Source organism: Hyla sarda, chromosome 9, assembly GCF_029499605.1.
Source record: "Hyla sarda isolate aHylSar1 chromosome 9, aHylSar1.hap1, whole genome shotgun sequence".
Taxonomy (NCBI): Eukaryota; Metazoa; Chordata; class Amphibia; order Anura; family Hylidae; genus Hyla; species Hyla sarda.
In genome coordinates, this window is record NC_079197.1 from 99,163,679 (window position 1) to 99,180,364 (window position 16,686).

At 38.7% G+C, this 16,686-nt stretch overlaps 1 protein-coding gene across 13 annotated transcripts in view; it reads right to left on the reverse strand.

Annotated features, from left to right (window-relative positions):
- Positions 1–16,686, reverse strand: part of PAK3 (p21 (RAC1) activated kinase 3) — a 188,285-nt gene that overhangs the window by 26,628 nt on the left and 144,971 nt on the right. For 7 of the 13 annotated variants that reach the window (XM_056540322.1, XM_056540324.1, XM_056540326.1 and 4 more), the window contains 4 exons: positions 13,165–13,194; positions 11,481–11,525; positions 4,568–4,721; positions 875–912 (listed from right to left, as the gene is read on the reverse strand). In XM_056540322.1, the coding sequence (XP_056396297.1) occupies positions 875–912; positions 4,568–4,721; positions 11,481–11,525; positions 13,165–13,194 (267 nt within the window). The remainder of the gene's footprint in view (positions 1–874; positions 913–4,567; positions 4,722–11,480; positions 11,526–13,164; positions 13,195–16,686) is intronic. The other 6 variants (XM_056540328.1, XM_056540329.1, XM_056540330.1 and 3 more) reach the window with 3 other exon arrangements.

The window sequence follows — 16,686 nt, forward strand, 5'->3', positions numbered from 1 at the left end:
AAATGTATAAACTCTTAAATGCCCATGGGTAAAACACCATCAGACAGGTTAAAAAGAATGGGGCAGGTCTCATACTTCATTTTCTATACTTTGGCCCTATATGTAAATAAAAATCAGGGTTTCCACACAGCATCATTCTCCTGAAAGCAATATGTTCTGTGCATTTTACTCTCTCCAGAACAGCCAGCAGTTTGTACACAAGTAGAGAACGGCTGTCTGGTAAGAACAAGTAACAGGCCCCTATTCTAAAAACTTGACTATCGTCAGAGCAAATCCTAAATCTGATAAAGTGCCTATTATCCCTCTTATCTATCTGAAAGTTGCATTTTTAATATTTTGGCCCAAGAAGTTGGTAGGAGCCCTACACAGAAAGAAAATACAAAGCATTTACTGAAAATAAAGCACATGTATGGCATACAGCTGAATTCATTGAAACTTTTCATTCTGCACAAAATATGTCAGATGTTCCTGATCATGGTGTAAAAATAGGGTGTGTTTTCACTTTTGCAGTTCAAGGCTAAGTTCACACGTGGGAATGTCCGCCCAGAAAATTTCCAGCCAGACATTCTGCAGACATTGCCGGCGCTAGGACCGATTGGATATTTACCGTCTCTATAGACGGCAATGCATTTCCAAGCAGATTTCACAGAAAGAATAGAAAAGTCTATTCTTTTTGTGAAAGCCAGAATCGCAATTCCTGTGCCAGAAACATCTACCACAGAAATTCCGCCGTGTACAGTGCAGCATAACCCCATTCTGCCATGTGAGTCTGTTTTGCAAGTCTCATTAGGTTTTTACTTGTGAACTGTAAATCACATATATATTAAAAGTTAAGTTTTAATGTTGACCCTTGTTTTGGCAGTCCTTCACTTACCAAAGAGTGAGCAGCTATATATCCATGTGCGCTTTTATCTGCAATATAAAAAATATCACACAAATTCAGAAGTAAAAATCAATGTGTATCAGGCATAAAAATCTCAAATCTTCGCTAAGCTTTGTGACAATGTAAAAGTACAGCTTCATAGGTAGGTAAATAAGGTTAAACAGCATTGCATTTCAATAAAATTCTAAATAACTGTCAAACTAAGTGTACAGGAGATGGCTGTGCCACACATTATCTTATACTATACATTGCATACAGCCAGTATTAAGGTCATTGTGGTGGCTTTAGTGCTGGGAATTATCTGGTATGAGTGTAACTGAGGTAAATACAGGGGAATTGCATTATGACATGATGTTATTATGTTCTGGTCTCTGTTAAAACAAGATACATGGATATGACAGAGCTGTCACTACTTGATCTATTTTATTCCCTAGAAGCTGTTCCTCATAATAATAATCATAATCAATGGTGAATTCAATGGTGTTAGGCTGTTTTCACACTGCGTTGTGAAATGTCTGGCAGAGGTGCATGTTAAGGTAATCTCCTGACGTATAGCTCTGACAGATGCCATATGGTAAGAAAACAGAATACCATATGACATTCTAACTGCAAAACACAAGCTATCAAGACAACTGACATATGTGGCATGATAGCCGTGAGGTGTATTGTCCCTAATTGGATGCTTTATACATTTGGGGGGAGATTTATCATTGAGTTTACCCCTTTTTCTTGTGTATTTTTTTTGCACAAAAATTTGCGCAGCGACTTTCATTGCATCTTTTTTGTGCGTCTTTTTTGATAGAGCAAAAAGCAAGTACTCTATTTTTTTGTGTATTGTGGAATGCATTCTACAGTAGATACTAATTTATCATGTGCGTTTTTTTTTTTTGACAAATTTTTTTTGAGCAAATACTTTTTTTTAATGCAAAAATACACCATCAAAAAGGACACGTAGGAAAGTGTTCTACCGAGACAGCCGGTGTCCCTCAACACTGCTAAACTACAACTACTCCAATCATGGGAGTTGTTGCAGTACCGCAGCACTGAGAGACGGCACTTGCACATCCCCCCTGGCTGTGGGACTATTTTGGAACAGTTAGGACTACTAGGACAGACTCTGCCCATGATATAAGTTATAGTCCAGGGGCTGAGGCGCAGATCGCACCAGGTCATTCTCCAGAGACCGGCTGCGATCCGCATTTATTAACTGTAAAAGTCGGCAGGACATGCGGTTACACTGCGCTCCCCGCCGGCTCCTGTATACAGCTGTCACATTTCATAATCCCTGCCCAGGAGACGGGAGCTCTAATTGGGGATTGGTGAATCATGAGTACTGTATACAGGAGCCGGCGGGCAGCGCAGTGTAGCCGCATGTGCCGCCGGCTTGTTAACTTAATAAATGCGGATTGCAGCGGGTCTCTTTACAATGACCTGCTGCGATCTACAACTCAGCCCCTGGACTATAACTCCCATCATGGACGGAGTCTGTCCATGATGGGAGTAGTAGTCCTAAAAGTCCTGCAGCCTGGGGATGTGCAAGTCCCACCCCTCAGCGCTGCAGTACTACAACTTCTCCCATAATGGGACAGAATCTGTCCCATGATGTGAGTAGTAGTCCAAGGGCAGAGGGACAGATTGAGCTACACAGTCCAGGCCTGACTGTTCTCATTATGCTTTTTGAATAATGGGAACAGAGCCTTTCTGGCAGTGTGCTCCCAAACAGGGAGACTCCAGCTGTTGCTTAACTTGAGCCCCCATGATGGGTGTTGTAGTTTAGCAACAATTGGAGGCTCCCTGTTTATGAACACACTACATTATGTGCGCAAAAAATGTACTAACCATTTTCTTATCATTTCAGATACCTGAATGCAGAGGACTGCGTCAGACTTGGTGAACTGCGACGATGACCATCATTTTTTTATTTCAGTAAAATGGTTAACGAGGACTGTGGGGAAGTGTTTTTTTTTTTTTATACTTTTTTTGTTCAATGTGTTGTGTTTTTTGTAATAGAATTTTCAGGCTTAGTAGTGGAAGCAGTCTTATAGACTGAATCCATTACTAAGCCGGGGCTTAGTGTTCGCCCCCAAAATCAGCTAACGCTAACCTCCAATTATTGCCCAGGTACCCGCCGCCACAGGGGTGCCTGAAAGAGACGGTACGAAGAGGCCCGGAGCGTCAAAAATGGCGCTCCTGGGCCTAGGCGGTAACAGGCTGGCGTTATTTAGGCTGGGGAGGGCCAGTAACAATGGTCCTCGCCTACCCTGGTAACATCAGGCTGTTGCTGCTTGGTTGGTATCTGGCTGATACTGAAAATAGGAGGAACCCTATGCGTATTTTTATTTTTTTTATTGTAAATAAATAAATAAATAAATAAATAAATAGTGTGTAATTTTTCATTATCAGCCAGATACCAACCAAGCAGCAACAGTCTGACGTTACCAGGGTGGGCGAGGACCATTGTTACTGGCCCTCCCCAGCCTAAATAACGCCAGCCTGTTACTGCCTAGGCCCAGGAGCGACATTTTTTATTCTCCGGGCCTGTAGGTATCAGCTCTTCCCGGCACCCCTGTGGCGGTGGGTACCGAGGAGCAATAATTAGGGGTTAGCGCTAACTGATTTTGGGGCTAAGCCCCAGCTTAGTGATGTATTCTGTCTACAAGATGGCTTCCACTACTAAGACTGAAAATTCAATTATAAAAAACACAACTCATAGAAAAAAATGTTTTATTAAAAAAAAAAAAAAAAAAAGCCCCCACAGCAACCTTTTTATTGACATAAAAAAACGCTGTTCATCATCGCAATCCGACATAGTCCTCTGCATTCACGTATCTAAAATGAGAAGAAAACAATAAAACTACAACCATTTCTGTGATCAAACAGCTGGTGTGAAATTTATGTAAACTGGACTCTCACCCGTTCGAAAATATCATGTAACTCAGACAATATACGTGGACACGCCGGCCCGTTAACTGACGTTAACAGTGTAAACCGCGGCACAAAGCTCTTTGAAAATGTGGTCGATACTTTTTGCGCCCAAATTTTTTTTTTTGGGCAAAAAATTCTTTGAGAATCTCCCCCTCTGTGCACAATAGTAAATCTTTATAAAGTACAGAGTTTTGTTCCGCGCACACTGCTGCTCCGGCAATTCTACCTATGTGAGCAGTGTACAGCGGGAAAATGCCTCAGCTCTCTGAAGTGTGCGGTAGAGAAGGAGTGCACGGTAAAGCGTGGGGGGGGGGGGGGGGGGAGTTGTTTCTATATGTGCACAAAATTTATCAAAGGAGTGCACAACTTTTGTAAATTTTGAGCAGGAGTGTAAATTAGACAAACAGTGTGAAGGGGATGACCTGTGTTTACAATAGACACGTAATGATAACTCTCCTCCTTGATCAGTAGGTTTTTTGCTTTGATTCTATTATCAGTTCTATTTTTATGGCACATTTGCCATTGGTGAGTCTACTCATGCAGCCTTGTCCATGAGTCATGGACAAGCCTAATGCTGCTGCGGGACTGTTTAGTGTCCCAGGGGGTATGGGGACCCCCCAGTGGTGGGATTTTCAGGGGTCGCTTTCTTTATTAAATATTCAACATTTTTTTTTAAACAACCATATTAGGTCCTTAATTTTAATCAGTAACAACATACAGGAAAAAAAACAAAAAACTAATGAATGGGTGTTATTATACCTCCAGACGTAAAGCTCATGTATTTCTGGTTGTTCACAGTCTCTTTGGAATCATAGAATTTGAGGACATCTAGCACAGCCTGAGGGTTCTTCTTCTGCTCCAGTTTGGTGATGTTTGAGGTCTGCAGTAATCGAGCCCATTGCTCTGGGATTCCCTGTGTGACAAAGAACAGAGAACATAATTTAGAGTTGCCCATCATCATCCACTTAGGGTTTAAAAAGAAACACTGGGAGAAGGTTGGGTTGAGACTTTGTTTTTAAAGACAATGTATGCACTGCTAGCAAAACCAAGGTCTCATTCATAGCAAAACCAAAGAGCTAAAACCAGGATCCCGGATGGATAAAAGAAAATAAACAGTATGGTTGTGAGAGAAAGATGAATAAACCATAACTGGAAATTATGGGGGAGATTTAACAAAACCTGTACAGAGGAAATGTTGCTAAGTTGCCCATAGCAACCAATCAGATTGCTTCTTTCATTCTTCAGAGGTCTTTTTAAAAATGAAAGAAGCAATCTGATTGGTTGCTATGGGCAACTCAGCAACTTTTCTGCTGGACTAGTTTTGATGAATCTCCCCTTTCATGAAATATGGTTAGTTAGTTCTTAGTATGGTAGTAATATGCAAAACACATATGACTATTAGAGATGAGCGAACTTACAGTAAATTCGATTCGTCACGAACTTCTCAGCTCGGCAGTTGATGACTTTTCCTGCGTAAATTAGTTCAGCCTTCAGGTGCTCCGGTGGGCTGGAAAAGGTGGATGCATTCCTAGGAAAGAGTCTCCTAGGACTGTATCCACCTTTTCCAGCCCACGGGAGCACCTGTAAGCTGAACTCATTTATGCAGGAAAAGTCATCAACTGCCGAGCAGAGAAGTTCGTGACGAATCGAATTTACTGTAAGTTCGCTCATCTCTAATGACTATATATAGTGGTGTAGAAATGTGCATATGCACCCTCTAATATTTTCAGTATGGTACTATGGAAGTATATACCGCCTTGCTATTAGTAGGTATGGTAAAGGGTTAAAGATTGTGTCTAGATAAGGGGGCAACTAGTGTAATAACTTTCTGTGGTCAACTAGTTGCCTTATACATCCCTACAGAAATGAAAAGTACTGTAATAATAAAGGAATGATAAAAGTGCCTTTCACATGTACTATAGATCCCCTGGACCGTGTACGATCAATTATCAGTCTTCAGTACAGATATATTGTTCCAGCATAAGCTTATCCAGTGTGCTCAAAGCTAATGCACATCAGAAAACATTTTGGGACATGTATGCTTTAAAAAACAAAAATAACACTTATGCTTTAGACTTTGATGGTCTACAGTACCTACCACCTTGTCCATTAGAAAATGAAGGTCAAGAGGGATAGAAAACTGACAGAACTGCCTTATCAAAGTCCCTGAAAGTGTACCTCTAGTAATAATGGACAAAACATATGCTACAGTACTAACTACAGTGCTACAGTACTAACTACAGTACCCAACTCAGTACATTGTCACAACCAGATCACAGGAAAAAGTGATCTCTCACAGTCTACCGACCATAACAATTACTACTGAGTTGTAGACCAAAACATTTATAAATACCTTAAAAATCCTAAACTAAAGACAAACAACACACAATTATGTACACACCACAGCCCATATAGTAATATGTCTTAGTAACTAACTTAGATAACATCCAATGTTAGCCAATAACCAACAAGTCACTTACAGTTCAAGTACAAGTATCAGGCCCTAAAAGGGGTACTCCAGTGGAAAAAAACTAAATCAACTGGTGCCAGAAAGTTATACAGATTTGTAAATGACCTATTTAAAATGTTCAGCCTTCAGCTGCTGTATGCTCTAGAGAAAGTTGTGTAGTTCTTTTCAGTCTGACCACGGTGCTCTCTGCTGACACCTCTGTCCATGTCAGAAACTGTCCAGATTAGGAGCAAATCCCCATAGCAAACCTATACTAGTCTGGACAGTTCCTGACAAGAGTCAGCAGAGAGCACCTGGCACATACCGTAATAAGCTGAGACTTCCCGTTTTGTACAGATCACTTTCCAGCAGGGTCTTTCTTATCAAAGACAGTAGTACAGAGAAGGGATATCAGTATTCAGAGAAGATGGGATGATGCTATTATAGGGGATGGCCTTATAGTGCTCGGCCTTCTCTTGCCTGTTGCCTTTTGAAAAACCTCTGCAATGGTCCTACCGGTAGAGCATGTCTCAAAAGCCTCTCCCATTCAAGTGAATAGGATCTGCTTAAGTCCATTGTGCCTACATCCATGGGCGCTGCTGTAAAGCATATCTCTAAATGCTGTTAAAAAGCTCAAGCAAAATGGCTGTCATATAGTAATGTTCGAAAATAAAACTAAAATAATTCTTTATTATCACCTATGAATGCACCTATGTTTTCCAACCATATGCACTCAGTTTTCTGTCTAACCATTGGGCCAGCAACAGATGAAATGTTAACTTCATGTTCTCTATCAAGTGTCTACTCAGTTTTGCTACATATGTGTCTATAGATTTGTGTTTGCTATGCTAGACTCAAAAGACTGCTTATGAAAATGTATTTATATATTTAAATCTTTATCATTGGAAAACTCCAAACTCCTATCCCTACTTAAAGGGGTTACCAAGGAGTAGAAAAGCAGAGCTTATTTCTTTCAAAAAACAGCTCCACGTCTGTCCCCAGGTTGGGTGTGGTATTACAACTTGGCTCCATTCAATTCAGTGGAACTGAGCTGCAGAACCACACCAAACCTGGAGACAGATGGGGGAGTGGTTTTTGAAAGAAATTAGCTCTGTTTTTCCTCACACATTTTTGCTGCTACTGCAACACAGTAGAAATAAGTGGTGTGTTATTTTAAATTGACTTGTGAAAAGTAACAGCTCTTGCTGCTGTCAAGGCTCTAAGGAACATGGAACCCTGCAAGACCTTGGTTGGGACGCAACGATTTACACCATCTTATTTTATTATAGCTGATTAAGGTCACTGTGGTGACGCAGCCCTGACAATACTTATATTTCTTACTGCTATATTCTAACACAATGAGGACTCTCTTCTTTGTTCTCTTCTATTTAACCTCTTAACGCAGGACGTAAATGTACATCCTGGTGCAGTGGTACTTAAGGCACCAGGATGTACATTTACGTCCTTTACATGACCGCGAGCATCGGACCGATGCTCTGGTCATGCACGGCAGGTCCCAGCTGCTATCAGCAGCCAGGGACCCACCGGTAACTGCACACATCAGTGATTGTGCTGATGTGTGCCATTAACCCCTCAGATGCCGTGATCAATACAGATCACGGCATCTGTGGCAGTGCGGTCACTAAAATTAATGGTTGGATTGCCCGCAGCACTGCCGCGGGTATCCGATCCTCCATTATGGCGGACTGAGGTCCCCTCCCCTACCTCTGTCCGTCTCCATGAGACTTCTGCTCTGGTCTGAGATTGAGCAAACCAGAGCAGAATATGACCGTTAACACTCATCAGTGCTATGCCTTATGATCCCTATTAAAGTGTGAAAATAAAAGTTAAAAAAAAGTAAAAATAATGTGAAAAATCCCCTCTCCCAATAAAAATGTAAATTGTCCCTTTTTCCAATTTTACCCCCAAAAAGAGTAAAAAAAAAAAAATGTACATCCATATTTGGTATAGTTGTGTGCGTGAATGTCATGAACCTAAGAAAAAAAAATCCAAAATTGCTGCTTATTTTTTTTTTAACATTTTATTCCCCAAAAACTTGATAAAAAATGTATTAAAACTTTTGAATATGCAAATGTTGTATCAATAAAAAGTACAGATCACGGCGCAAAAAAATTAGCCCTCATACCGCCGCTTATATGGAAAAATGAAAAAGTTCTAGATCAGCAAAACAGAGGGATTTTAAACGTACTAATTTGGTTAAAAAGTTAGCAATTTTTTTTTAAAGTGGTCCAATAATACAGAAGTATGTAATCATGGGTATTATTTTAATCGTATTGACTCACAGAAGAAAACTTGTCATTTTTACAGTAAATTGTACAGTGTGAAAATGAAACCTTCCAAAATTGGTAAAATTGCTGTTTTCTTTCAAATTTTCCCACACAAATAGTATATTTTTGGTTGCGCCATATATTTTATGGTAAAAGGAGTGATGTCATTACAACGGACAACTGGTCACACAAAAAACAAGCCCTAATACTCAGCTGTGGATGAAAATATAAAAAAAGAATTATGATTTTCAGAAGGCGAGAAGGAAAAAACGAAAACGTAAAAAGAAAATTTGCTGAGTTCTTAAAGGGGTACTCCGGTGGATTTTTTTTTTTTTTTTATGAACTGGTGCCAGAAAGTTAAACAGATTTGTAAATTACTTCTATTAAAAAATCTTTATCCTTCTAGTACTTTTAAGCAGCTGTATGCTACAGAGGAAATTCTGTTCTTTTTCAATTTCTTTTTTTTGTCTTGTCCAGTGCTCTCTGCTGACACCTGATGTCCATATCAGGAACTGTCCAGAGCAGGAGAAAATCCCCATAGCAAACCTATGCTACTCTGGACAGCTCCTGATATGGCCATCAGGTGTCAGCAAAGAGCACTGTGGACAAGACAAAAAAGAACAGAATTTTCTCGGTAGCATACAGCTGCTAAAAAGTACAGGAAGGGTAAAGATTTTTTAATAGAAGTAATTTACAAATCTGTTTAACTTTCTGGCACCAGCTGACTTGTAAAGACCTAAAAAAAAAAAATATATTTTCCACTGGAGTACCATTTAAAGGATCTGCAGAATGAAGTATGAATTCAGCCACAAGATAAAATGTAAATATTCCTCAGTTGTGTTCGGTACAAAACAAAAATGAAGAACAACTGCTAACCTCTGACAATCCACAGCTGTACCCACACCAAAGTACTGTACTGGGTGTGAAAGAGTGAATGTTACTCCAGGGAAATTACATAACATCATGGCATATAGCAGATGGAAGAATAAGAGTGCAAAATAAATGTGGGAGGTGGAATACTGTGTAACCTACTACAGTAATATTCAGATAATCAAAAGGACTGAATTAAAACCTTATTTAAAAAAAAAAAATTAAAAAAAAAATATTGACTATCACTTTCATACCATACCCAAATCCCATGGATCACTAATAGACAATCTAATGATTTGGTCACTTATTTTGACATGCTCCAAACTAGTTTGACACTTATTCTTGTCACGCAGACCTTTTCTCAAGTGCTATAACCAGCTATGTACAAATTTGTACTGAATTTCTTGTCAATTTGTTTTATATTAATGCAAAATGAAGCAACTTTCTACATAGTCTTAATTAGAAATTTTCTACAATTTAGCTGCTACTTAGAGAAAAACTACAAACTCCATAACAGGGCCTATTAACCCACTGTATGAAGTTCCAATCATACACCATAAACTGCAATAGGAAGCACACCAAACCTAATAAAAATACTTAAATCTTTATTGAATTACATAAAGTTCATATAAATCATGTATAAAAACAGGAACTACAAGTAGGAGCAGCACACTAAGAGCAAGAATATATAACATAATTCCAAACTAGGTTAGAGATGCCAGACAAATAGCACTGTGCATGCCAACGTGATAATAAGTTACATTTATGTACATATTTTGTTATATACTCTTGCTCTCAGTGTGATCTGTTCCTACTTGTAGTTGTTTGTGATTTATATGTATTTTATTTTATGTAAATTTCATAGACTTCTCTAGTCTCTCTATAACAATAAGACAGACTTTCTGCTCTCTTATGGTTAGATGTAACAGCTGGGAGGGGGTTACATACCATATCAGAAAAAAAGAGGTAGAGAATCCTTGGAGGACAGCTCACATAGGCTGTACAGAGAGAGGAAAGCAGATACAAGGCAGTCTCTGCTGGAGAGAATTTTATAGGCTGTGTACAAGTATCAAAAGAAAATAGAGCTCATACAGTACAGTGCATATGCTGTAGAAGTAGAAAAAAGGCAAAGTCATAAGTACAAAAGTGCAAGAATAAAAAAAAGGTGTCCATAACCTTTAAAATCTGCCTATAGACTTTAAACAATCTCAGAACATTTGGATATTCTGGACAAAGACGGTATTAAGCATGTTTCTTATCAATGGTAGACCTTTTCTTTGGGTTCTTTTCACTCGGTACAGAGCTTTTCATTTACTTTACTTTTAATTACATAAATTTTGCTTTGTTTTTAAGACCTATGAATTAATTTTTAAAACTAGAAGAATTGCAGTAGAATACTACAGATAACATCAGTAGGCAGTTCTAGACTAGATATGCAATGCACAACTGAAAGCAACTTCACAGCCTTAGTGAGTTCTACTTCTGGGAAGACATCAAACATCAGCCTCTGGACAGAAAGCATTTAACACTACCACTGGTAAATGTATTGACTCACACTGGATAGAAAGAGTACTAATAGGCTTTTGTAAAACCACAAAAACATTACTTGAAACAAAAAAAGCATAGTTAAAAAAAATGTGCAAAGTGATTTTCGTTAACTCTTAAATCCCCTCAAAAAAAACAGCAGCCATTTTAATAATAATGATACATAACTGTGGATGCTTAAGATACTTAGTGTTGACTATTTCACACTTGAGTTACCATCGAATATACTGTTGAATGCACTTTTATCATCCTGTGGTTTTAGAGATTTTTGCATACTGGGTAGATTCTTATATTCTTTGGTGCCACCCCAATCTAGACATACAATCTGTGCAGAATAATAACATTGAATAAAACAGATTTGGAATGAGTGACATGGGCCCCTGGAGTTTGGTATTGAATGACAAAAGGATGATCCAAGCAACATATCTACAGCACACGCATAAACTTGCAGCTGCAAACGCTAGGACATATCAAAGAAGCATTTTTTGATGCAAGCTTATTTTTTGGGCCTGTGACGCACCTCTGCGAGTTTCCCTGAGCCCATCTGTGAACCACAGAGATCTGGCTGCAATGAACGTAAATAAAGAAAGAAAAAGAAAAGTTAAAATAGGATGGGGGAGAACTTAGAGGGTGGGAGAGGAAATGACCCAATGATAGGGAGGGGGAGGGGAAGAAATATCCCATGTGAAAAGGAAGGTGTACACTATGAAGTGGCCAGGGTGTGGTGCAGGTTGCAGGAGGACAGATTTTGGAAAACAGGTTTAGTCTTCTTCAGCTCTAAGGTAATCTTTCTTATGGTTCTAGATCAGGCTTAGGGAACTCTAGATCCCTACATGCCAATAAACTATTAATTTCTTATCTTATGTCACCATAACCGTTGAATTTTAACTTACGGTAGTTAACCTAAATGTTCAGATGTTTCTTATACTGTTGGTTAAATTTTATAGTGTGATTTTTTTAGCTCATGATAAACGTTTGCCTGCATATCATTGGTTATTGGATGCAGATCTCAAGTTGTATATGAAAAAGCTGCTTTAATCTGGAAGCATTGACTAATAGCAAAATATGGATGGCACATGTCTCTGGCATCATAGTGACCTGAAACACATTTTGGGCTCTGTTCACACTTTTACTCTTTTCAGTCAGTTTTATGGCTTGTTGAAGGTCAGAATAGTACACTAGTTTAAAAAAAAATATAGGAAAGAAGAAATCTGGTAGACCCACTATAAGACTCTGCTCATCAGTGTAAGACTCTGCTCATCAATTTCCATTTTATAGCCCAATAAATACTTTTTTCTGCAAGGAGAGCATTGTCAACTATGATTTTTAATTCCATTCAAACAGGGTATACCAATGTATACTTCCTGGACAGATGACAAAAAGGACAACAGTTTGGAGCCATAATGTCATAAGGACGATTCTGTGAATACATTGGGAAAATAGCTAGTTAGCGTAATCTTCCAGAATGTATAGATTGTAATAGATCCATTATATTCTTAATGGCATTGTAAATATTCTATAGTGTAGGTAAATCACAGATTATTTTCCAGATGGTAAGCTTGCATGGTGGTACTATTTATACATCAGTAGACATTGGGGTAACATAGCTTTTATTTTTTTTACTGTGTTGAAATAGAAGGGCTACTGAATCTTGGCAATCACAGTTTTATGTTCCCATATACACCAATATAGCCATTTCCCATTGTATTGCTATTTATTGAACAACTGTATAGAGTGAGTGCCATATTAACAATTATACAGGTCTGTACAGGCTGGCTGATCCATAATAGTCAGAATTTTGGCTAATATCCTATCCTACAATAATATTCTAAAGCTCATTTTCCAAAAACTAAAACTCCGGGGACATGCGTCTTAACATTGTCAACAAAACATGGAGCAGCTCCTCTGCTCCAAATGAAAATTTAGAGTAGTTAGTAGAAGCGGAGAGGTGTGTCGGCATGCAATGGTCAGTCGTGTCATGTAAAGCTTTAAAAAAAAAATAAAAAAAAATGTCCAACTCAGGAGCCCATGCAGTTTTTCCAATTGTGGCTCTATAGTAATCTATTAGCAAACACAGAGAGCAGCCAAGGTGAGGTGATAACAAAGGGATTACAGGGGGCGTGTATGAAGAACATGTCACCAAAAGGAGCAGACAGTAGTTATGGGAACTGGTGTAGTTATTATCAGAGGAAAAATAATCATACAGTGTTAGAAATCCCAATGGTACTTCCAAACTTTCCAGAAAGATAAAAGTGAAAGAGAAGGACAAAGTGGTCAATAAAGTAAAACTGTACAAGACACCTGTCCAGGGCCATTCACATTAGAAGAGTCATACAAATTGCACCTGTTGCCTTCTATACTGCAGAGTAGATATTTAGCAAACCTAACCTATATTTAACAGACAGCATTATAATGGAACCCATAAGATCTCGCAGGCCAGTGCACATACAGTGCATAGTGAAAGTATTTGGCCCCCTTGAACTTTTCGAGCTTTTGCCACATTTCAGGCTTCAAACAAAGATATAAAACTGTAATTTTTTGTGAAGAATCAACAACAAGTGGGAGACAATCATGAAGTGGAACGAAATTTATTGGATATTTCAAATTTTTTTAAGAAACAAAAAACTGAGGCTTGGGCGTGCAAAATTATTCAGCCCCCTTAAGTTAATACTTTGTAGCGCCACTTTTTGCTACGATTACAGCTGCAAGTCGCTTGGGGTATGTCTCTATCAGTTTTGCACATAGAGAGACTGAAATTTTTGCCCATTCCTCCATGCAAAACAGCTCGAGCTCAGTGAGGTTGGATGGAGAGCGTTTGTGAACAGCAGTTTTCAGTTATTTCCACAGATTCTCGATTGGATTCAGGTCTGGACATTGACTTGGCCATTCTAACACCTGGATATGTTTATTTGTGAACCATTCCATTGTAGATTTTGCTTTAGGTTTGGATCATTGTCTTGTTGGAAGAAAAATCTCCGTCCCAGTCTAAGGTCTTTTGCAGACTCCATCAGGTTCTGTATTTGGCTCCATTCATTTCAATATTATCAATTGCACAGTGCTCCTTGGGATGTTTAAAGCTTGGGACATCTTTTTGTATGAAAATCCAGTTTTAAACTTCTCCACAACAGTATCTCAGACCTGCCTGGTGTGTTCCTTGTTCTTCATGATGCTCTCTGCGCTTTAAACAGACCTCTGAGACTATTACAGTGCAGGTGCATTTATATGGAGGTGGATTCTATTTATCATCATTAGTCATTTAGGTCAACATTGGATCATTCAGAGATCCTCACTGAGCTTCTGGAGAGAATTTGCTGCACTGAAAGTAAAGGGTCTGAATAATTTTGCACGCCCAATTTTTCAGTTTTTTATTTGTTAACAAAGTTTGAAATATCCAATAAATTTCGTTCCACTTCATGATTGTGTCCCACTTGTTGTTGATTCTTTACAAAAAATTACAGTTTTATATCTTTATGTTTGAAGCCTGAAATTTGGCAAAAGGTCGAAAAGTTCAAGGGGGCCGAATACTTTCACTATGCACTGTATAAGTGAGCCCTAGTGGGTTCCCTTTATTAGTGGTCACACAGAATGACTTGTGCTAAATGCCAAAATGGCCCAGACTGCAGGTCATTGGCAATAATACCAGTATCTAGATAACAGGTTGCTATTATATATATATTTCTTTAGAGGATATATACACATTCTATACACTTGCAACCATTTAATATTGTTGAAATGCAAATGCTAAATTTAAGCCAATTTGCTAACAGTAATGATTAAAAATTTCCTAGAATTTTGTTTCTACTGCTACAAAGCAGACCCGATTATCTCCATGGTAACAGACTACAAGAATCTCCTATGTAGTCAAATCCTGCAGTCATACTCCCAATCTTTTCCCTACCTCTTTTTAATATTCCTTCAGTCAGTAAACAAAATGTAGGGGGACAGATGTAGGAGGAAGACTGCAGGATGAATTTCAGTTGTTTCAAAAATACTAATGAAGAAGATATAGACCGGCATTTATCATTGTAGGTGTAAGTGAAGCATTTATCATTGTAGGTGTAAGTGAAGCATTTTTCTGCACTTTTTTTTGTGTGCTGATAATGTGTAGGAGCATCAAATTTATTAAATGATCACAGAGCATTTGATACATTTTGTGCAGGTCACGTTTTCTGAAATTTCTCTCTTCACATTAACCAAAAAGCTAAGCTAAGTCTGGGCTGGTGTAGTTCTAGAGCCTTTTCAGTGGCTTTGTGCATTTTTTGTGCCTCTTCACAAAAAGTCACAGTTTATAAAACCCTTCTATATCATGTGTATTGCCAAAATCAGTGGATTGCAACTCAAAATCAGCAGAAATGTGTAAACCAAAAATGCGCAAATAAACCCTGCTTGTGCCTCTTTTGTGCCTTTTTTTAGACACAAAAACAGTCTAGAGACAATGATAAATGTTGGCCATAGCCTTTAAAGGGGTTATTTAATGAAAAAAACATTTAGAAACTATCCACAGAAGATACCATTATAATTGCTATGTGCCCACAGCTTTGGTCTGGTGGTAACACAAACACACTGCTATTCTATTCAGGGTCTACAACTCTGCTACTCCATCTGCCCTACAAAAATCAATGGAGCAGTAGGGTACATGGGGACAACCTATCACTATGAGGGTAGGTGATAGATGTTTTAAGTAACACTACTCTGATCATATACATTTGGTTGAGAAAATGAAGATACATTTTTGACAAATATATTTTCACATACTTACTTTTCACCACCTACTTACACAACTAAAGACCCAACAAAGTAAAGTATGTGCACCTATGACATCTAAATTAAATAAAGGAGTCAGAAATATTAGTCTTGGTCATTTATTTTTTGAGGAAAATTATCCAATACCATATATCTGTAATGGGAAAAAGTATGGAGCTCTCTGCCAGAGGAGGTGGTCATGGTGAACGCTGTAAAAGAGTTCAAAAGGGGTCTGGATGCATTTTTGGAGAGTAATAACATCGCTGGTTATGTATACTAGATTTATAGGGACAGAATGTTCATCCAGGGGTTTATTCTTACCTCTAGTAGGAGTTTTTTTTGCCTTCCTCTGGATGAACTCCGTAGGGACTCATTGGGGATATAGGTTGAACTTGATGGACTCTGGTCTTTTTTCAACCTTATGAACTATGTTACTACGTTACTTTAGGATTAGCAGGTAATCTGAATGTAAAATTAGAGTCTGATTTTTTCAGTCAATAGGATAACAACCAGTTGTGAATACAGGGATCTCTATTAGGCTGCGTTCACACTGCGAAATCTCCGGGCAGAATTTCTGCCGGAGATTGAGCCGGCGGCACTAGGACCGTGCGGACTGCATTGCATTACATTTCTGAGCAGATCTCTCAAAAGATCCACCCAGAAATTCATTGCTGTCTATGGGGGCAGCAATACAGTCCAGTCAGTCTGAGGGCCGCCCGCAGGATCATCTGCGGAAATCCTGCCCAGAAATTCTGCAGTGTGAACCCGGCCTTATTGTCGGATCGTCACAACACTTGTGGAAGTGTATCATGTGAAGAATGGTTAAGGAGGAACATAGTTAAAATCTTGCAATGGCAAAGTTCTGACCTTTATCCAATTGAAAATGTTGTGGAAGGACCTGAAGTGAGCAGTTCATGGGAGGAAGCCCACAGCTCTCAGAGGTGAAACTTTTGTACACAAGAATGGACTAAAGTTTCTTCAAG